The sequence below is a fragment of the Lithobates pipiens genome, unplaced genomic scaffold (genome assembly GCF_037356315.1).
Source record: "Lithobates pipiens isolate NorthernLeopardFrog02 unplaced genomic scaffold, aLitPip1_a1.2 Scaffold_19, whole genome shotgun sequence".
In the NCBI taxonomy this organism is placed as follows: domain Eukaryota; kingdom Metazoa; phylum Chordata; class Amphibia; order Anura; family Ranidae; genus Lithobates; species Lithobates pipiens.
In genome coordinates, this window is record NW_027507764.1 from 143,724,090 (window position 1) to 143,747,052 (window position 22,963).

At 41.7% G+C, this 22,963-nt stretch overlaps 1 protein-coding gene across 2 annotated transcripts in view; it reads right to left on the reverse strand.

The window, feature by feature from the left end:
- The window catches only part of CPVL (carboxypeptidase vitellogenic like), a 159,367-nt gene that overhangs the window by 99,033 nt on the left and 37,371 nt on the right, over nt 1-22,963 (reverse strand). For both annotated transcript variants that reach the window (XM_077491358.1, XM_077491357.1), the window contains exons 8-9: nt 4,007-4,129; nt 3,591-3,722 (exon numbers count right to left, since the gene is read on the reverse strand). In XM_077491358.1, coding sequence (XP_077347484.1) covers nt 3,591-3,722; nt 4,007-4,129 — 255 coding nt within the window. The remainder of the gene's footprint in view (nt 1-3,590; nt 3,723-4,006; nt 4,130-22,963) is intronic.

A 22,963-nucleotide genomic window follows, 5' to 3' on the forward strand; every position in this document is an offset into this window, starting at 1 on the left:
AATATATATATATATATATATATATATATATATATATATATATATATATATATATATATATATATATATATATATATATATATATATATATATATATATATATATATATATATATATATACATACATATACACACACACACACACACACATATATATATACACATACATATATACACACGCACACACACATATACATACACACACACACACACACAGTGGAAATTAAAGATTAATTCCTTGATTAATCGATTCATTTTTTTGATTGATCAAAGCCCGACCTGGTCGATGTGACAGATGTGGATTGGGAGGAGGCACTCGCTACCTGTAAATGTGTGTCATCCAAGCTGTCTGATCATCTCATCCACCTCTACGTCCTCCATAGGTCATACCCGACACCCCATCGCCTCTCCAAGTACTGGCCGGGGCAAAGCCCCAAATGCCCTAGATGTGGAAACTCCACCTTCTACCACCTGCTATGGAACTGCCCGAGAAAGGGCAGGAAACGCTATTCTTACCCAGAATGCAAATCGCCAAGACATGGATGAGAGAGACACCCCCTACTATACAGCAATGGATCAAAGCCATCAACACTACCCTCCCCTATAAAAAAAAAAGTACTGTATCTACACAGGCGCTGCCCAAATACCACAAAATCTGGGATAGGTGACTGGAAGACGTCTCTACCTGCAATACAGAGGACTGAATCCTACTCTACTTAAACATCCCCTCCCCTCTCCCTGTGGGCTTTCACTGCCATACCCCTCAATGTACAACGTGTTTGAACCCTTACTGAGAATTGATAAATCACTATGCATGTCAACATGATTGTCCTGTGTGTAGTGCCTGTCGCACTTCAATATATTCTCCATGCTCAATAAAACTTTGTTTTGATAAAAAAAAAAAAAAAAAAAAAAGTAGAAAAAAAAAAATAAAGAAAAAAATAAAAAAAAAAGAAGAAGAAGGACTCAAAGTAGAATGATTTCTAAATGCATTTTTATAAAAGCAAACCTGCAGGAATAAAATTACAGCAGGTTGAATTTTAAAACATGGTAGAAAACCTTCCAAGCACACGTTCAATGGACAAGGTAATGGCTGATCAGTGGAACCTAGGCTCAATGGACAGGGGGGTTTACATCCACAGTTAGGGATGTTGTGTCTTTAACAAAAAGATTAAGACTAGGATTTATAAGATTTTAAAGGCCAACTCCACCTTTAAAAAAAAAAAAAAGTGTCAATTTATAGTTTTCTTTGCAAATGAGCCTTCCAAGCAAACTACACAGAGTGTAACCTGTAACATGGTCTAAAATGAGTTAAAGTGGTTGTAAACCCACTTTGTCGTCACCATCAGGCAAACCGCTGTCTTCCTTAATGCCAAGTGCCCTGTACATGTGCCTTATTCAAAAAATGCCATTCTATACCTGGATTTTAGAGCACCGGTTGGCACTCATGTACCCGGCCCTGTCTCCCGTCTCAATCTGACAGCTACACTGGAAGGGGCAGAGATTCCCCCGCTGCCGTCAGTCAGGAGGAGAGGAGGAGAGAGACGGCCAGTCACATGAGCAGCACTCTGAAATCTGGTATAGAGCAGGATTTTTTAAATAAGGCACATATACAGAGATTGCCTCTTAATTACCAAGTCATCTCAGCAGCAGGAGGGGGAGCAGGCCCTAACACAGATCTGACAGGCAGGGAGGGGGAAGAGGGAGAGGACAAAATAGAGCTGCGGATGGTGGAGGCACGTAAACTGAACAGTGTCATGGCTCAGCAGCCCTGATAAACCGTGGTCAGTTTACAGAAGGAAGGGCAAAATCAGGCAGGATCAGCCAGGTATTACAAGGAGCTAAATGACACAGTACAAGCACTGTGCTGTTATTCATATTTTAAAGGAACAGGATCCATTTTTTTTGGGTTACAAACACTTTAAACCTTTGAAAACCAGGCTTTTCTGACAAACTAAGGTACCAACGCAGGACACCTTGTAGATCTGTTCTTAAAACACTCAGACTTTTTAAAATGTCTAAAACTGGTGACAGATTCACTTTAAAAATACATAAAAAATTGAACTTCAAGAGACCTGTGTGGTGTGCAGTCCAATCCTCCATTTTACTATATCCCTCCCTGTAGCTGTCTCCCCCTAGTGGCCCCAAACCTCATGCCAAATCGCTTTACATAAGATAAACAGCAAGCGTTTCTCTCTAGACCAGACAGAAAAAAAAAAAAAAAAAAGGAAGTATTTATTCACCAGCAAGAAAACTGTTTAGGAATGAGTGAGCTATGTAAACAGCTTGGTAAAAACAAACAAAGCGATCGATTGCCAAAAAAGCTTCAAAAGAATTTAGAACACGGGATTATACAGAGGAAAAGAACACATGGATTTATCAGAATGTAGGTTTAACAATTCCAGTGTCCGGCCTACTTAAGCCAGCAATAGATGGTTTGAATCTCAGCCCATTCAGCAGGGAACGGCTGAGATTCGAACTATGGGAAGGCCGATTGTAACCAAGTTGATCGAAGGATAACCAGCTTGTGAGATTTTTTCCTGGAGTTTTATTTCTGGGTACCATAGCCGCTAGAAATAATCATTGTGTTCTGCCAGCAGGGATGGATCCCCGCACCCTCACTGGAAGAAAACAACCCGTAGTTGCAGGAAAAAAATATTGCGTCATCTATGGCCTGCATTAGTAAGCCAGTGCAAAGGGCAGTACTGATGGGTAAAGTGCAGTAACCTATAAGATACAATTAGACTTCAGCTTGCTGAAAGCTGAACTTCAGCCTGTCCTGCACTGAAATTGCCTACTGTGATTTCACTGCACATTGAGAGCTTCTCACAGTGTTCACTGGAAGCCACAGCAAATCAGATAAAGTGTGCCACTTTACAGATCTCACTAACATGTTGATGAAGGGCAATTTTGTACCTTTGTACTTATGCAAAACAAATAATAATAAAAAAATAAAAAAACACATGACAGGTAAGGTTTAATATATGCAGATTGTATTTTAGCTTGTTGGTTACCACACTTTTGAGACTAAAGTGTTATTAAACCCAGGACCCTGTCTTCACTATATCTTGCTCAGGACATGGAAATGCAATTTTAGTAAATATATACTGCAAAATAGCTTCTCTCATCAGTAGTACTTAGCAGTCTTGTGACCTCTATCAGTGTCTGGTTAAAGCTTGTAGGAGGAGATTTCATTCTCTCCCAACTGTCCTATGAGGCTGCGGGACCCCTGACCCTCTGTCTGGACAGTGCTGACTGGCCCTGTGCTGATCACATGCACTCTCCCAAGAAAAAAAACAAAACAAAACAAAAAAAAACAAAAAAACAAACACACACTCTGCACATGCTCAGTTTGGTGTGTATTGCTAGAGTGCCTCCAAAGGCTCTGTTTTATCAGGAGATGAACAGTGGAAGGGGAGGATCAGAGGATACAGGATCAAAAGGCCTTCTCACAATGTAGAGGATTAACCCCTTAGGTTCCACAGTACAATAAGCATGCTTTACTGACTATACAGACCGATTTTACGTTTGTGGGTTTAGTAATACTTTAATTAATAGGGCTGTTTGTAGTAACAGAATATAAAACATACGTCAAAAGCATCAATCCACTTCTCCTGTTTGATGTAGCTTATTGCCAGATCGGTTTGCCTCTGGACATAATCCCTCTGGTTTTCATCCACCATGCCAGTTTGGTACAGGAAGTCAGCATAACCACCCAACATCTGTGGAACACACAATAATGATTAGCATAACCTATTTCTCTGGCCCGATTTAAGTGTGGTTTGTGTTTAATCCTAATCAGTTAAGGCAATCAGCAATAGTAAATCCTTTCTAGCCTGAACTTGATACAGAAACATACTTACGATCTGAAGCATTTGTTAACGCACACTACAAAAGTCCTATGGGAACGTGCATGCTTTATCAAAACATTGTGCAAGGGGAGAAAGGAATTCCACCTCCATTTGTAGATCAAACAAAAAAGAAAAATTGAATTAAAATGCCCTACCCCTTCAGGATCACAGAGTCCGTCTCCGATGGCAATCCCCTTGAAGTTGATTTTAACCTTAGCGGTTGGATTGTGAGTGTGGATGTAATAGCCGATTGCAGGAACATATTTCCCAGCATAGGACTAAAGAAAAAACAAACAGCATTCTTGGTTACACACTACATTTAGAAGCATGAAAGAGTATTTATATAACCAGAAATCTCTTCTAGTTACATGACAAAGAAAGCTGGCATAATAAAGACATTTAAAAAGTGTATGTAGACCCTGACAATGAGCTTCTCCTATTTGCTCTGTTAAATATACCACTGAAAGAATGTTATTTTTTTGGTTTATGAAGTGCAAAAAAAATAAAAAAATAAAAATACCCGTTGATCCATCCAGAAATGGTTTTGAGCCAATAACTATGCCCTCTACCTGTGTGGAGGTATGCATGTCAGCATCGTTTGCAGTTTTTTTTTCCCTGCGGACTACAGGTCACCTCGCTTACAGATTGCAGAGAAGAGCAGAGGGAGATGTGTTCTGTAGTCCTGAAGACAACCCCAGATTTAGTACTGTGTGCGTGGCCACCCTAGAACTGGAAATGTGTTACTGGCCGGATCCGTTTTCTGAGCACTGGGGTGCAGGCCCTTTTGGGTCTGGTACAGATTTTAAGGGCAATCCCACAAAAAAAAAAAAAAAAAAAAAGGTGTGCCCCCTCCCCAAATTCATACAGACCCTTATCCAAGCATGCAGCCTGACAGGCAAGGAAAGGGGGAGGGGGGGGGCTGCCTCAAAGAACCCTCACATGTTGAGGGCATGTGCTCATTTCTCCCCCTCCCCCCAGTTTCCTGCATGCTCAGATAAGGGTCTGGCATGGATTTTGAGGGGGACCCCATCCCATTTGTTTTTTAAATTTTGGCGCAGAAGTCCCCCTCAAAATCCACACCAGACCTAAGGGTCTGGTATGGATTTGTGGGAGACCCCACGCCTTTTATTTATTTCTTCATTTTGGCATGAGATTCCTCTTAAAATCCACATCAGACCCAAAAAGGCCTGGTATGGATTGGGCTCCCCAGGCCATTTTTTTCTCACAATTTTTCTTTTTTTTTTTTTATTGCCAGCAATTTTTTATTTACAATCAGCAGTCAGTGGGGAACCCCGCTGACAGCTGACGAGTCATCCATTGTGAAGGACACGGCAGCCGGCTTTCCGGCCCGCTCCTTAACCAGCTAATGGTTGCCGGCTCCAAAAATTTGCATCTGAACAGCTGCTTTGGAAATTTGAAGAAAAAACTGAGGAGAAATTCGCACCAGATATATGTGAACCTGGCCTTAGGCTTTTTGTTGCCAGTCCCCTGCAGTTCACCTACAAAAACCAAAGAGAAACCATGTGCAACTACCAAATCAATCCGGTCAAAGCTTGCACAGGGCTAAACACTTAATGCCCCTAAAAAAAGGGACCAAAACTGAGCTTTTTGGCCACAACTATAAATGCTACATTTGGAGAGGAGTCAACAAGGCCTATGATGAAAGGTACAGGAGATGGATCGCTGATGTTTTGGGGATGACTGAGCTAGGAAAGGCACATTAAATTTGGTCAAAATTGATGGCAAGATGAATGCAGTATGTTATCAAAAAATACTGGAGGAACATTTGCATTCATCAGCCAGGAAGCTGCACATGGGATGTACTTGGACATTCCAACATGACAATAATCCAAAACACAAGGCCAAGTTGACCTGTTATTGGCTACAGCAGAATAAAGTGAAGGTTCTGGAGTGGCCATCTCAGTCTCCTGACCTCAATATCATTGAGCCCCTCTGGGGAGATCTCAAATGTGCAGTTCATGCAAGACAGCCCAAGAATTTACAGGAGCGAGGCTTTTTGCCAAGAGGAATGGGCAGCTTTACCATCTGAGAAGATAAAAAGCCTCATCCACAAATACCACAAAAGACTTCAAGCTGTCATTGATGTTAAAGGTGGCAATACACGGTATTAAGAACTGGAGTATATAAACTTTTGAATAGGATCATTTGGGTAGTTTCTGTCACGATTATGATTTAAAAAGAGTAAACACAGTTGATTAATAATAAATGGCTTCAGCCAAACACTAACCATGAGTGAAAGAAAAGTTTGTTTTATCATTCATATTCTCTGAAAAATTACCAAGAAATCAAATTCTGCCAGGGTACGTAAACTTATGAGCACAATTGTATATGTAAAGTGCCAACACTATACAAAATACCTGTAATAAGAACTGTTTGTTTAAATAATGCTTCTTAGCTCCTTTAACTACTTCAATACAGGGCACCCCCTTCCTGCCCAGTCAATTTTTCAGCTTTCAGCACTGTCACACTTTGAATGACAATTGCGCGACCATGAAACTGTACCCAAATTCAGTTTTAATAATTTTCTTCACACAAAATAGGAGTTTTCTTTTGATCGTATTTAATCACTGATGGATAAAAAAAAAAAAAAAAAAGTTTTAGTGTGTCAGTAAATTTTGCAAATAAGTACATTTTCTCCTTCACTGATGTGTGCTGATGAGGCTGAACTGACGAGGAGGCACCAATATGTTGCATTGATGAGCAGGCACCCATTGGAATTGATTGGTGTCACCAATGGGCACTGCTGGGGCTTTACTGTAATCAGGGCACTGATGATCAGTGGCCCGATTACCTGCCCTGGTCTCCCCTGCAAGGAGATGTAACTGATCAGCTCATTGCCAGGAGATGCCACTGATCAGCTCATTGCCAATGACCTTGCCACACACGGTCACTCGCATTTCCATGTGACTGGCTGTGATTGGACACAGCCGATCACATAGTTAAAGAGCCGCATCATCGGCTCTTTACAGAGATCAGGGCTTTTCCTTTTTGGAAAGAGGTTCATCGCCTCTTGGCTTGTATCCTAGACCCGCAGATGGACCTGAACCCCAAAACCTTTTTTGCTTGGCGTCCCCTTTCCTAAACTTTTAAAATAAAAAAAAATAAAAAACTATCCCGACACATCTTGACAGCCGCGCAATGTCTTGTTGCCCTTCATTGGAAAAAGACACAACCCCCTACCCCAAGTGCCCTCCACGCCAGAATCAGGGACGTGGAGCTGATGGAAAGGATGACCGGCCAGGATGCAGGATAGGTTGGAGGCGCATGATGTGGTGTGGAATCCCTGGAACCTCCGGGAGGACCGGACAAGATCAGGCGCATGGAATACCCACGGTGACTACCCACCCCTATCCCTTCCCCCCCCCCCCTTCTCCCCTCTCTCTCTCTCGGTTTCCCTCTCCCTTTCCCATCTCTCGCTTTCTTTTTCTTCCTTCTTTCTTCTCTCTCTCTCTCTCTCTGGAGAATATATTTGATAATGTTTTGTACAAGTATGTAGTACTGCAAGTTGATACCCGTTACCTCAGCATGGGATCTTTCACTGGAAACAGAGGTCCGAGGATTGGTTTATTGATTCTCAGTGAAGATCCTAACGACTGTAGATGAGACTACTTGGCCTGATTTGTACAGCATTGATTACTAGTTACTTTTCCTTTTCTTGTTATTCTAATGCTGCAATGAAGTGCTTGAAGTGTATTGCATTGTACTAAACGAATAAAAAAAAAAAAAAAAAAACCCTTTCCTTTTCAATCTGCAGCCGCTATAAATTCTGAAAATGCAATGCAATGCAATGCAATGCAATATGGCTACCTGGAGGTATCCTGTACACAGAATGTGTACTGAACTTCCCCCAGAAACATGCACTTCCTGCTTGTGTGATTGGCTCACTGAGTTTCCCAGAGTTAGTGCAAGTCTGCACTAACATGCAAGTCAGATTTCAGGCATCCCCTGGAACAAAAATGTAATTATTGGTGAGGTACTTCCAATAGGAACATGTCTCAAGGGATGCAGACCCAGCAGCTTTCCTCATTAGTGTCCTGCAGGTGCTACAGCCGATTGATAATTTTGAAACAACTCCCATTAGATCCACTTTTCTCACATGGAAAAACAGACAAACACACAGGAATTTCTTCAGAACAACAAAAAAGTAGGAATCTGCAGCAAAGTTTGCTAAAATCCTTGCAATGTACATAGATCACCCAGAGGGGAAGGTTTTCTTCTGAACAAAAGTGGAGTTGCGCTTTAAAATTCTGAGATTAAGGCTGGGTTCACACTGCTGCGGGGGGAGATCCGGATGTGATTCGCACCGCAAATCACATCCGATCTCCGTAGCGATGCGAGTTCAGCCATACAGATAGTATGGCTGAATTCGCATCGCTCCCGCAGCAAACTCGCACGGGACCCTTTTTTTGGTCCGCAACAGAATCGGATCGCATGGGGGTTCACACCATGCGATCCGATTCCTTTGCGAGTCGGCAGATCGCACTGCGATATGCGGACGGATCTGGGGGTGTCATTAACATATCATTGACACTCCCAGCCGTCCGCATAGGGCAGTGTGAACTGCCGGCGGGAGTAATGCGATGCGGGAAAACGCAGCGGATTCGCGGCGTTCCCGCATCGCAGCGGTGTGAACCCAGCCTGAATATCCCTAATAAACCGTTCACAGTTGTGGCATAACAGAGAAAAAAAAAACAAAAAAAACAAACAGTCAGTCAATGTTTGGCCACAAAACTGCTAGAGTCCATTCACACAGGGGCAACTTTGGATCCAACGTGAAGTCGTCCCAAGTTGCCCCAAACCGCGCAACATGATAAAATCAATGTAAGTGAATGGATCTGTCTTAATGCACACTACTGAAGTCGCTCCGACTTCAGAAAAGGTTCCTGTACGACTTCAATACGACTTCTAGGCAACTTTTACCCATTGATTTCAATGGAAGTTGCCTCCAAGTCGGATCCCCTGTCTTAACTGAAGCAACTTTTCAGGAAGTAAATATAGTTTTCTAGGCAAACCCCTCCCTCCCACAGAGCAGATTATTATGCGATTGGCCACTGGCAAAGTCCCCTGTCCTGGAGGCAACTTCAAGTTGTAAGTTGCCTCAAGTCGCGCTGTGATTCATACTCCAGTCGTGTCCAAGTTGCCTCCCAAAGTCTTGCTGAAGTCGTGTTGCCCCGTAGTCGCGGTAGTGTGAATGGACTCTTACTTTGGTCGCAAAAGCCATAATGCCAAAATATCTGCATACAAAATGTAATTGCATCTCAAATGGGCATGTACAATACTAAAATGTTCCCTAAATTGTTTAAAAAGAACAAAAAAAAAGTAAGCAGTTGTAAAGTGCACTGTGAGCAAAGGAGAAGGCATATTCCCGGTCACATGATCACTAGTTAATAACGTGCATAGTCATTTGCTCACACAGACATTTTGTCCACAGGGAAGAAAATGGTCATCAAGTTATGTTACAAGTTTATTTACAGTCACTTTGTTACCAAGGCCTCCAATGTCCAGGTTTCAAAGCAAGCCAGTAAATATAAAATACGCAAATCCCTACTTTCACACACTCTGAGGCAATATATATATCACAGACCATTGTAAAAGGACATGGCAGGTCCACTTCAATGGCATGGTTTATTACACTGCAAGCAGGCCATTTCTATGAAAATCACTTGCGGACATTGAACAATGCAGATCGCCTCCAGCTGTGAATGTTCCGGAGCCTTTTTTCCAGCCGCAATAAAGCATTGAAGTCAGGATAGAGGATCGCTCCAAGCAGGAATGCAGGCGGCATTAAATGCCTTTATACATAAAAGTTACCATGCAGTTTATGGCTTCTAGATATGTACACTTAGCAACCTGCGAAAAGACCAGTCTAACATTTACTTTAAGCCAAGCACGGTCAAGGAGATCTTCACTAACTCACTATTAAAATGAAACAACTTGGCACTAGAATGGCTTGCCCTGGGGACGAAGATAGGCTTTATTCCATGGTAGATACGAGTGCTATGTAAACCCAAAAAAAAAAAAAAAAAATTAAAAAATCTATTTTTGGAGCTTACCAGTCCTAAGATGGAGTGGCTGCATTAGTTTTTTTTTTTTTTCCCAAAGCTAAAAAAAAAAAAATTTCAGCAGGTACAAAAAATATCTGTTTATCTTGCCAGAAATGCAATGTCCCTGTAACTTCCAGTAAGCTACAAACACAGCAAAAACAAGATTACCTTGTGCAAACAACTACCTCTTCCATGTAATGGAGATGAACAAAGGCAGACGTGTTTAAACACTTAAGCCCCGGACGGTTTTACCACCTTAAGGACCAGGCCATTTTTTTGCGATACGGCACTGCGTTGCTTTAAGACCCCTTTCACACTGGGGTGGTAGGTGCGTCGGCGGTAAAGCGCCATTTTTAGCGGCGCTTTACCGTCAAGGCCCTCGGGCCTTTCACACTAGAGACACAGGAGCGGCTCTTTCAGGGCACTTTTTTATCACTATTTTTAGCAACTACAAAAGCTCCCCAGTGTGAAGTTTTTCCTACAGGTTTTTCCTACAGGTAAGCCTCATTATAGGCCAGTGATGGCGAACCTTGGCACCCCAGATGTTTTGGAACTACATTTCCCACGATGCTCAGCTACACTGCAGAGTGCATGAGCATCATGGGAAATGTAGTTCTAAAACATCTGGGAGCCAAGGTTCGCCATCACTGGCCGATAATGAGGCTTACCTGTGGGAAAAAATAAATAATATCTCCTAAACCTGTATGGTTTAGGAGATATTCCCGTCGCAATGAGCCACGCACAGGGCATTCTCGGCTGAAAGCCCGGCAGACGCCGGGAGTGATGACTTTGCGGCTCTGGCCACTCACAGCAACGGAGCCGGGATACACGGAAGACACGCCGAGGGAACATGTCAGCTCCCTCGGCGTGGATCGGGTGAGATGGGGCCTCGTTCTAAGGCAAGTATTTCATAATGAGCTAGTATGCGATGCATACTAGCTCATTATGCCTTTTCCCTTGCAGGTGTGAAAAAAAAAAAAAAAAAAAAAAAAAAAAAGTCAGCGGTTTACTCCCACTTAAGGCCTCTTTTTTAGACGTGTTTGCAAGTTAAAAACATTTTTTTTGCTAGAAAATTACTTAGAACCCCCAAACATAAATTTTATAATATATTATATACACACACACATACATATACATACACATACACTCTAAAGAATAAATTCTTTTTTTTTTTGTAAAAATAAAAGATAAAATAAAGTGTAATTTTTATTCCTGTTACAAGGAATGCAAACATCCCTTGTAATTGAAAAAAAGCATGACAGGACCTCTCAAATATGATATCTGTGGTCAAAAAGACCTCAGATCTCATATTTACACTAAAATGTAATTTAAAAAAAATTGTCGTAATTTAAAAGAAAAAATAAGCCCCTTTAAGAGCCATGGGCGGTAGTGACGCTTTGACGCCCTACAGTGTCATGGAGACAGGTGGGGGCCATCTTCCCCTCACTCGTCTCCATGCACAGTCACAAGAAGGATCCGATTGCCTCCGCTGCTGCCGACAGCTCCAGTAAGCGGCGGTGAGCAGCGGATTCTGGTGGGAGGAGGGGGGCCCTATCCCGCAGCCGATAAGTGATCTCGCGGCGAATCCACCACAGAGACCACTTTTATCTTGTACCGGACCACTGGCCGAACGCGGCGATACTGGGGTCATGGCAACTAGTTGCTGCCACAACATCGATATCGTCCTCAAAGTGAAAACATACATCGGCGTGTGGTGGTCTGGAAGCGGTTAATCCTAAAAACAATCATGCATATAACATCAGGGATTTTAATTCCTGTGGAGGCTAAGGGGGTACTCTATGCAATTAAATGTCGCTACAACTTAATTTATGTGTCGGTAGAACAAAGAACTCTCAAGGTCAGAATGGAAGAACATGTAAGAAATATAATAAATGGATTTGACACACACACACACACACACACACACACGAATTTAGGGTTAAGGGGGGGGTGTTACCCGATTCTGTATTTGCAGCGATAAGATGCATTCACAATAGTATTTTCAATTAAATGGGGGGGGGGGTTCACCCTATTGTGGTCTCCCTGTTCTGTATATAGTTTAATAATTTTTGGTAGTAGCATCTGTGCCGAGTGGTATTCTTAATATCGTGGGTGATATCCACAACAAAATGGCGTCTATTATGATGGTCGGCGGCTTCATAAACCTGGCCACAATTGTAGTTTAATCAGTTACATGGACCTACAACAAAATGGCACTGATCTCGGCTTCATTTAAATGGCCGACAACACAGTATATAACCTAGTAAGTCTCCACCATCCAATCAGATCCCCCTGAAGAAGACACGCGATTAGCCCTGTGCTGTCACATGTAGGGGAGGGGCCAGGACAGTGGCGGAGACAGTCTCATGCTTGTTTGAGCAGACTACTGGCACACATAGGAATTGAAGCTACCTGGAAGAGGATTTTTACTACTTTGTTTCATCTTATAATCAGCGCCAAAAGTAAAAAAATATTGTGATATTTAAACAAGATAACCTAATAATGAATGTGCATAGCTACTAAACATTCCAAGTGATACACCACACTAACTGCAAAATCGATAGCAATAAAGAAATGTAGCACTAGTTGCAATAATATATAGATAAATATAAAGTGCAAATCTCTAAAATAAAAGAATCTGACATATTCATGGACTATTCATTATTTACTACTTTAGGTTTTGTATAGTTTGGCGCACTGGAAGCAGTCACACCGGGGGGGGGGGGGGGGGGGGGGGGCACGTGTGCAAAGTCACCTTATTGAACAGGATTTTTCTTCACAAGAGTCACTTTATGGAGCATTATTGCACTTTAATATCTGTGGATTTGAAGATTGCTGGAGGATTTAAAGATGCCAAGTACCCCCCGGTAGACAGTCTCAAAAAGTTTGCCCTTAAAGTCCCACAGTACCGGGGGTACTTATCTTCTTTAAAATATACAATATATATTTGGGATGGTGGCAACAAAGAGCTTTTTATTCTCCATAATGGTTCCCTCTCTATACTGGAGGACATTGTGTACAAAAAAACATTTTATTCTATGTAAGGATTTTTTCACTGTGGACTTGCTTGATTTACAAATTTTCGCTGCACCATATTTTATATAAATTTCTCTTTTTGTATACATAGTATTGGTGTTATTGTAATAGCACTTCTGCATCATTAAGGCCATTATCGCACAACACTGCATTTTCTTTGCTATTTTTATACAGGTTTTTCGCATATTATGGGATTGTGATTGATGCATAGCAGCTGTGTATAGGCACTTAATTCACCTTCACACCGATTGTTTAATCACACCTGATGCCAATTGTAGCTTAGGGCTTGTTTAGGGTAACTTGCAGGATTTATTTTTTTATTATTATTAGTGACTTCCCAGTGACTGGACAACATAATGTCCAACATACCCTTTGAAGGAAGAGGAAGAAGAGGAAGAGGAGGAAGAAGAGGAGGAAGAAGAGGAGGAAGAAGAGGAGGAAGAAGAGGAGGAAGAAGAGGAGGAAGAAGAGGAGGAAGAAGAGGAGGAAGAAGAGGAGGAAGAAGAGGAGGAAGAAGAGGAGGAAGAAGAGGAAGAAGAAGAAGAAGAAGAAGAAGAAGAAGAGGAAGAAGAAGAGGAAGAAGAAGAGGAAGAAAATCTTCCTGCATGTATCCCTTGGGATTATCAAAACCACCTGAACAATTCTCTTCCACAAGGACACGAACCCAGCAATGTTGCTCTCCTACTTTACATAAGAAAACAAACATACAATCTATCTGTCCATTTCCCCTGAATCCCACTCTCAATGGACGCACTTTACTTTGCAATATCATATCTGAGAATTACATAGCGGCTGTGACCGCATTGGTTTTGTTTTTCTGTTTCATTTGTAAAAAACGTCAATAAAATTGTTCAAATAAAAAATAGGGCCCACCCACACAACATAGTACACCAAACTTACTCAAAGCACATGAGCACATACCTACAACCCCCATCCAGTCACAGTCAGATCCCTCTAGGGGTGACTGGGTGCTGAGGTAGCCGATTGCGGTGTACACCTTTCTACTACTCAGAGCCCAACACATGCAAAATACCCCAACCCTCCAATACGGAGAAACATAGAAAACCCCATAATCATACCCAGAACGGCCAAACTGCCCATACAAAGGAGCGAACATACTTAGACACAACAGTTCCACCAGTTGACCACCCATGTCAGGATACTGTTCAGATGTCGACCAACAGCACTTCCAATGTTATATGCATTGTATGTCTTTCACCTGCTTCTTTTGCCGATTATTCAGTGTACTTAATGCTTAAGATTTCTGTAAACCTGTATAAGGTTAATAAAAATGTCTTTAAAAAAAAAAAAAAAAAAAAACACGTAGATATATATCTTAGTAGAGTCCAGAACTTAATACATGTAATATTACAGGTGGAAAATATTCTGTTGAGTTTGGACTATGTCACACATTAGGGTCCTTGAAATACTGTGTTCTCTTGAGGGAAAAATATGATTTTTCTTCTTGAGCCTGTCATTCTGTATTGAAACTTATAATCTTTGGTTACTGAGAAGTATTACTTTCTTTTTTTGTCTCCCTCTATATTACTGTACTTTGTTAAAAGTCAATAAAAAAAAAAGTTGATTATTAAATTATTCAGATGAAGCAAGACAGACTTAACCAACCACATCACATACAATGTTTTGTTTTCCTTAGGGTTATGTGGTATTGCCGGGATGCTTGATTGGTCTCGGACTGATCCGAGCCACACCAACAGGTTCTGTTACTGACTATGAAGGTGACGGGACATAATAGCACCTCTGTTCACCCAGAGGGGACCTTGGTCATTCTTGAACTTTATAGAATGTTGTTATACAAGCTTGTAATTGATGTTGGAGGACTTATATTCTGTACTTCGTATGTACTGTATTCCATTTGTATTATTGTTCCAGTTGTATTTTTCTATTTGAAAATTAATTTTAAAAAAATGAAAGTGAAAAAAGGTAAACTTATCCTTTAATCACTCCCCACCCGTATGACATCATATGACATCCTGGAGTTGATGTGATTATACCAGAAGAATGCCTGCAGCTGCAAGCATCATCCAGGTATCAACATTTTCAGCCAGTGATTCCCTCTTCACCAGAAGTGATTTGAGTGGCTGAACAGCCACTCTATCACTTCTGCAGGCGGCGGAAGGGTGGCAATGGCGGCACTACACAGAGGGGAACCAACGTTGTTCCTCCCCCTCTTATCCCATAAAATGTAAGCGATGAGGATTTAGTCACTTCCAGTTTCAGCTCCGTTTGCCTGGCTGTTAGTGGCCAGGAAAGCAGCTGATCAGACCAATCTGTCTGATTGACTGCACTGAAGGCCAGAAGGAGAGATGTGGGGGTCTAATAGATCCCAGATGTCTCCATAAAAGGACCAGTCACAGCCCATGCTTTCAAAAGGGATGCCGTTCATTCAACCCTTGTAAAAGCAAGAACGTTGATAAAAAAAAGTAAATAAAATAAGTAGGGCTGTGGAAATTAAAGATTAATTCCTCGAGTAATAAATTCTTTTGATCGCTACTCACCTCCCTGCCGGCTTCCGGGTTTTCTGGGAGTTCCAGTGATGTCACGGACATAGACGTCTCCTCCCCCCTTCCCCAAGTGCCTCCGTCTGCTAACAAAGGGAATGGGGGAGGAGTCCGGTGACATCGACGTTCTAATTGAAAGCAACGCGTACGGGGAGGAGCTACGCATGACATCACCTGCTACTGCCCTACGGAACTAACACAATTGTCAGCTTTACATTCGGTGTTTTTATCATCTTTATGTGAGTAGTTTGTTTTTGAACACAAAAATGATATCTTATACTTAAGCAGTGAGCAATTAGATCTTTTCTTTCTACCCATGACCTGGTGTCCTTGCCGAGATCCAAGGAGAAGTGAAAGAAGTTTATGATCTGTGTTAACCCTTTTGATACCCGCTTGCATGATCACCTGTTTGCACAGGGGTCCATGCCATAAGACGAGTGTGATTAGTTAGACTGAAGGTGGAGGGATTGTCACGCTACTGTGGAAAAATATAAAAATAAATAATGTGCGTCAGTGCTACAGTTTGAATTTAAAACGTATTTGTAAAAAATGATTAAATCGAACACGAAAATTTAAATCAGTAACAGCCCTAAAAATAAGACAAAAAAATATAATTAAAAAGCACCCCCTTCCCTTGTGCTTACACATAAAGGCAAAAGCATACACAAGTCCCGCACACACTGGTTAAAGTCCAGCTTGTGTGGCAACCACGGCTTCCTCCATAGATGGTGGAGTGCGGCTTCATCCTCATCTTGATTCTTCGCGACTGAAGTTGCTTTCTTTTGCGAGTACAATGGAGTATTTTCCCAATTAATCATTTTTATGGTAATGCACTAGGCTGGTGCGCCCGATTTATTGCTTTTGTTCTGGCAAGCCCTGAATCATAATTCACACTGGTGTGAACTACAATTGCTTTTACCACTGAGCTAAAAACCCCAAATATCACAATGTGCATCATGATTTTCCTGAGGATTGATGATATAATCATGGACAGGCAGACTTCCATCGCTCTAGGAGAGATCTTCCATTCTGTGCCAGTTTAAAATGAAAGCTGGATGCAACACACAGGACCAAAAACAGGGTGCGTCTCACTGCTTTGTATTCTGAGTTCATCAATTACTCAAAAGGTTCTGTTGGCACTTTCCTAAAGGAGCTTATTTGGAGCATGCAAACAAGGAACATAGCTGTGGGCATAAGCACTTACGAATTGGAAAAACACTGGTAAGCCACTCCATATTAAAATGTCCTAACATTTCACCACAAGAAAAAAAAAAAGTAAAGAATTGAAAAAGGGACACGCGCACGAACAACTTTTTTTTCTATTTATTAAAAAAAAAAAAGTCTGCTCTGGAGCTAGATGCCAAGCAGTGTTTCATAATGGCTCTCCAATGTCCTTCCCAGTGGACTCTGCAGAACTTCATTTCTGAAAGCTGAGTCAGTCCTACATTTCTTTTACAAACTTTATTCCACTCGCTTTAATTTATTTATTTTAATTAGAACATGTAGTTTTCTGCACAGCAGAAACATATTATCTGGCAAACAATAGCTAACGAGTATGGCAAGCAATCAGAAATGAAGGATTTTTTTTGGATCGTTTGATAGAAAACAAGAAATGGGAAGGAATCCAGACAAAAACAAAACAAAACAAAAACAAACACTGCATTGAAATAGTTGCTGAAATTCCCAGCGGTGAATAAAGGTTGCTTTCATCCTAAACAGACCGTTTTATATACTTGTACTGGAAGGCTCTAACATGATGCTTATACCTGAACCTCGTTGGGAAATGATGCTATCCCAAGGAGGTTATACAATTTTTAAACATTTTATTAATCAGAAAAACTGAGCTGAAAGTTTTCCAAAAATACCTGCTTTAAAGAGCTTTTAGAACCACATTTTTTCCACATGCTACAGCAAACAGAAGGATAACAGCATCTACAAGAAGAATAAGTCACAAAAGGATATTGCATGTGATATTACAGAGATTTTTTTAATTTTCAAAGTAGAGGGTAGAGGGAAGCTGCACCCAGTCTTCAATTAGTGCAGTGCGATCTGGACATCCCATATAAGAAAAAGGTCCAGAGGATCACTGCACTTAAAAATGTCTTTATTGAACCATAAATACATGATGTGCAAGTTCATATTACGTTTCAGGCTCAGAGACACCCTTCTTCAGATCAAACACACATATAAAATCAAAGCTACACACATGGCTTAAATACCATTGTTTCACACAACTGCGCAAACGTACTAAACTGCAATGAGACAAGGATGATTATACCAACAACCGAGTATACAATTGGTCTAATCCGAATAACCATCACATCAAGACATACAGACGTGGACAACAGCACAAACAAATCTCTACCTCCTCCTCTTCAATTGCCTCTACAGCAGGGATATGCAATTAGCGGACCTCCAGCTGTTGCAAAACTACATCACACCTCTGCCTCTGGGTGTCCTGCTTGTGGCTGTCAGAGTCTTGCTATGGCTCATGGGACTTGTAGTTTTTGCAACAGCTGGAGGTCCACTAATTGCATATCACTGCTCTACAGGGTCATCAGCTAAAATGTATCTACTACCTCTGACCAAAAGCTACAACAGACCACGCATCAGGAGGGGTGGCAAACAATACAAGAAAAGGAATATACAGGGGGAGTAACAACCAGACTCCAGAACCGGAGGAGGCATTAGAGGACAATGTGGTTAGGTATATAATATTTCTTCTATATCATTGACAGAGACTGAAGTACAGGTATTAGAGGTGTGGGCTTTTGCCCTAAAGAAAATAAATTAATTAATTTGTGTTGAGACGAGATTTGTATCGATTTTATAGGCAACTAAGATAGAAAGCTTATTTTCCTTTGAAACAAGGTTTACCAGATTGAGGTGTATTACCATTGTCTATCAAGAATTTAAATTTGAGAACTAAAAGCACCACTGTACCTCCTGCTCTGCAGTAGAGGTGTTCATTATAAAAGTAAATGCAAACATTGATTCATTTTTAGGTGACAGGTCTAAATTGGACCATGTACCAAACAACTTTAGTCGTAAAGAAAGTGAAGCTCTGTTCTCCTTCTCGGCTTGGCGAGATATTGTTATCAAACCGGCCGACAAGGGGGGAGCAATTGTGGTTATGGACACCCCGCAGTATGAAGCTGAGGTACTAAGACAGCCATTATGCATACATATAAACGGTTGGACTCTTGTCCTGTTTTTTAGGTTCAGTCTAAAATAAAATTAAAAAAGTGGTATTGTGAGCCCTTAACCACTTCAGTACAGTGCAGTTACACCCCCTTCCTGACCAGACCAATTTTCAGCTTTCAGCGCTCTCACAGTTTGAATGACAATTACTCAGTCATCCAACACTGTATCCATATGAAACTTGCGTCCTTTTTTCCACACAAATAGAGCTTTCTTTTAGTGGTATTTAATCACTAGTGGGTTTTTTACTTTTTGTGCTATAAATAAAATAAAAACGTAAATTTTGTGAAAAAAAAATGCCTTTTTCTTTGTTTCTGTCATAATTTTTTGCTAATTAGTAATTTTTCTTCATAAATTTTGGCCAAAATTTATACTGCTACATATTTTTGTTAAAAATAACCCACATTAGTGTATATTATTTGGTCTTTGTGAAAGTTAGCGTCTACAAACTATGGTGCCAATCACTGAAAATTGATCACTTCTGATCAGGCCTTCAGTACATCAGGTGTATCTCATTTCTTGAGACACTAACAAGTCAGGAAAGTACAAATACCCCCCAAATGACCCCTTTTTACAAAGTAGACATTCCAAGGTATTAAGTAAGTAGCATGGTGAGTTTTTTTAAGTCGTAATTTTTTCCCACAATTCTTTGCAAAATGAAGATTTTTTTTTTATTCTTTTTTTTTTTTTTTACAAAATTGTCATATTATCAGGTTATTTCTCACACACAGCATATGCATACAACAAATTACACCCCAAAATACATTCTGCTACTCTTCCTGAGTACGGCAATACCACATGTGTGAGACTTTTACACAGCCTGGCCACATACAGAGCACCAACATTGATGTAGTACCTTCAGACGTTCTACGAGCAAAAATGATGCATCTCATTTCTCAACCACCTATTACACTTTTGAAGGCCCTGGAGTACCAGGAAAATGGAATTTCCCATAAAATGACCCCATTTTGGAAAGCAAACACCCCAACGTATAATCTGTGAGGCATAATGAGTCTTGAATGGTTAATTTTTTTCCAGAAGTTTTTGGAATATGTGGAAAAAAAATTAAAACACATTTTTTTTTTTTTTTTTACACAAAATTGTCAATTTATAAGATATTTCTAACACATAGCATGTATATAGCAAAAATTACACCCCAAAATACATTCTGCTACTCCTCCCGAGTATGGCGATACCACATGTGTAGGACTTTTACACAGCCTGGTCACATAGAGAAGCCGAACATTGAAGTAGTATGTTCAGGTGTTCTAGAAGCATAAATGACACATCTCATTTCATTCCTACCCATCACACTTTTGAAGGTCCTGGACCACCAGGACAGTGAAATTACCCACAAAATGACCCCATTTTGGAAAGCAAACACCCCAACGTGTATTCTATGAGACATGGGCTGCAAATAGGTACTCTGATGGCCTGGTGACAGGTACTCTGATGGCTTGGTGACTGGTATTTGGGTACCCTGATGGGCCGGGACGGGTACTCGGGTACCCTGATGGGCCGGGACGGGTACTCGGGTACCCTGATGGGCCGGGACGGGTACTCAAATACTCTGATGGACTGTGACAGGTACTCTGATGGACTGTGATTGACAGGTTCTATGAGGGGTGGTGATAGGTCCTCTTTATTGGGGAAGGGGGGGGGGGCAATCAGTGTGTGTTGGTGTACACTGTAGGCGGTAACGAGATGTTACCGCAATCTCCTCCTTACACACGATCGGTGTGTGAGGAGGAGAACCCGGTAACATCTCGTTACCGCGGTTTGTTTACATTTTAGTGATCGGCTGTGAAAGGATCACAGCCGATCACGTGGGTAAACAGCCGGCCAATGGCTGTTTACCAGCGTTGGTGACGAGCAGTGTTCCCGGGGAACATGCCGCCACCGACGTGCACGCGCAGCGCGCTCACGATCGCGCGCATGCGCCGTGCACAGTGGGGGTGTGATCACGTGGTAAACAGCCATAACCAATGGCTGTTCACCCCCTTCGGAGGCTAGCGGTGTCTCCGTGACACGCCACCACCGAAGAAACAGGGATGCGCGCGCACGATGCGCGCGCATTCCCTGTTTAAACGGGAGGCCGTCATATGACGGCCTCCCGCCACAATAGGTGCGCCGCCCGGCCGTCATTTGACAGCCGGCGGTCAGCATCAAGTTAAAGATGGTATTACTGACAATGACACCTAAAAATTTCTAATATGTACATTACCGGTGTGACAGGATAATTGCATATTACCAAAGATTCATAAGGACCCTTTGAATCCCCCAGGCTGTCCTATAGTGTCTGGAACAGTCAGTCACCACTCCACTAGCGCAATATTTGGATAGATGTTTCACTCCATTGGCAATTAACACCAGATCCTATTTTGCATGATACTGGCGATTTTTTATTTATTTATTTTTAGAGAAAATTAGGAATATGCAAGTGGGACCTGACTCTTCTAGTCACTTGGGACGTCTCTAGTCTTATGGGAGCCTGCCGGCAGCTGATACAGTCACAGTGCTATAATGTTAAATAAATTGATTTTCTGCTTTCAGTGTTTAAAATTTGTTCTTCAAGAGAACCATTTTTTAAAAAGACACAATGTCCAATGTCACACCCCCATACACAAATTTATGAATATGATTGAGACCTCATTTATAATAAAATGTTTACTGAACACTGTAAGGGGTGGTTCAGATTTATAGATATTTTGGTGTTGTGGGATGGCGACATTGGAACCCTTTTAATCATTTGATCAGTATATCAATTATTTAGTCCCAGGGCTGAAATTGAATGTCTTGTACAGAGGGAGATCTCACTTTTAGACACATTACTGAAAATAAATTCTACGAACAGAGAGTGATCCGTTTATAAAAAAAATACTGATCGTAATCAATTCTTACAGTAGAAAAGTTTTCACCCCCATGGGGTGTTTAGATACCTAGGAGCCAACTGTATAGGGTTAAAAGAATGGTTAGTGATCTACAACAACGTGAAGATTAAATGAAATGGAAACCAGGCGTGTTAAGCTGGGGTTATCCAGCTTCATTGGTTAAAAGGGAACGGACACATTTAGCAAATAAAAAGGCATCACCATAGAAATGATAGGAGAATTCCATTTGTGTCACAGTATCATCCATATTCACAATATCCTTAAGAAACATTGGGGTTTATTAAGAGAGAATTATCCGAATATCAGTCAATTCCAAGCTCCCCCCTTATCCTCGTATAGAAAAGTTTGAACGTTAAGGGATCGATTGGTCAGATCTGACCAATTTATCCCTCCTAGTCCATTAGTAAATTTTTGGGGATCCCGTAACACAGGGTCATACCCATGTCTATCGTGTATACAGTGTAAATGATATTCACGATAAAAGGCAAGTGTTTATCCCATCCACATAAGGCATGGGTCTTCAAACTCTGGCCCTCCAGTTGTTCAGGAACTACAATTCCCATTGTCATGGTTATGCAATAGAGTTCGTCTGCTTACCTGTCTCCATGTGTTCATTTCTAGAGACCAGCCGACCCTCACCTGACTGCTTTTATAATCCATCCTCTGGCATGGCTCCACCCTAGTTCCTATCAGAGAGCTCTATATTAACCTGTGAACTGCAGGCCAGCCCTGCTGATCAACCTTTGTGTGTTAGCTTCCTGTTATCTGCCGTGTGCTGTGCTGTTATTCCGTTACCGACTTTGGCGTGTCTTTGACCATCCCTGTTTGCCTGTGATCCTGACCTTTTGGCGTGTCCCCGACTATTCCTGTCTGCTCGTGGCCCCGACCTTGGCTTTGTCCCTCACCATCCCTATCCTTCTGTTACCTACTGTGGGTGCGAGCTGGGGGACCCTGGGGGTCGCGACCTGGAGCCAGTTGCAGCCAAGTCCATCCTCACCACTCGAGGCTCTGGTGAACACCTGCTGGCTCTTACACTCCGCGCCCCAGGGAATCTTACGCTCTATCCCCGGTGGGATCCATCTTGGTGTTCTGGCGGCCCTGCCTTCCCATCACCTTGACCTCTGTCAGCAGCAGTCAGCCGTAGGGTCCACAACCTTGCGGTGCACTCCTAATCCCTACGGTGTGCATCTGTCACCTCGCCTCAAGCTGACCTGACAACCATCATGCCTAGTCACATCTGAATGTCAGTTTTACAATGCCTCATTGGATGTGTAGTTTCGCAACAGCTGGAGGGCCGTAGTTTGAGGATTCCTGACATAAGGGGTATGATATTATAATCAAAGATCACTACACTTGTCAATCATCATAAGTAATATATGCAGGCACAGGGAGAACAT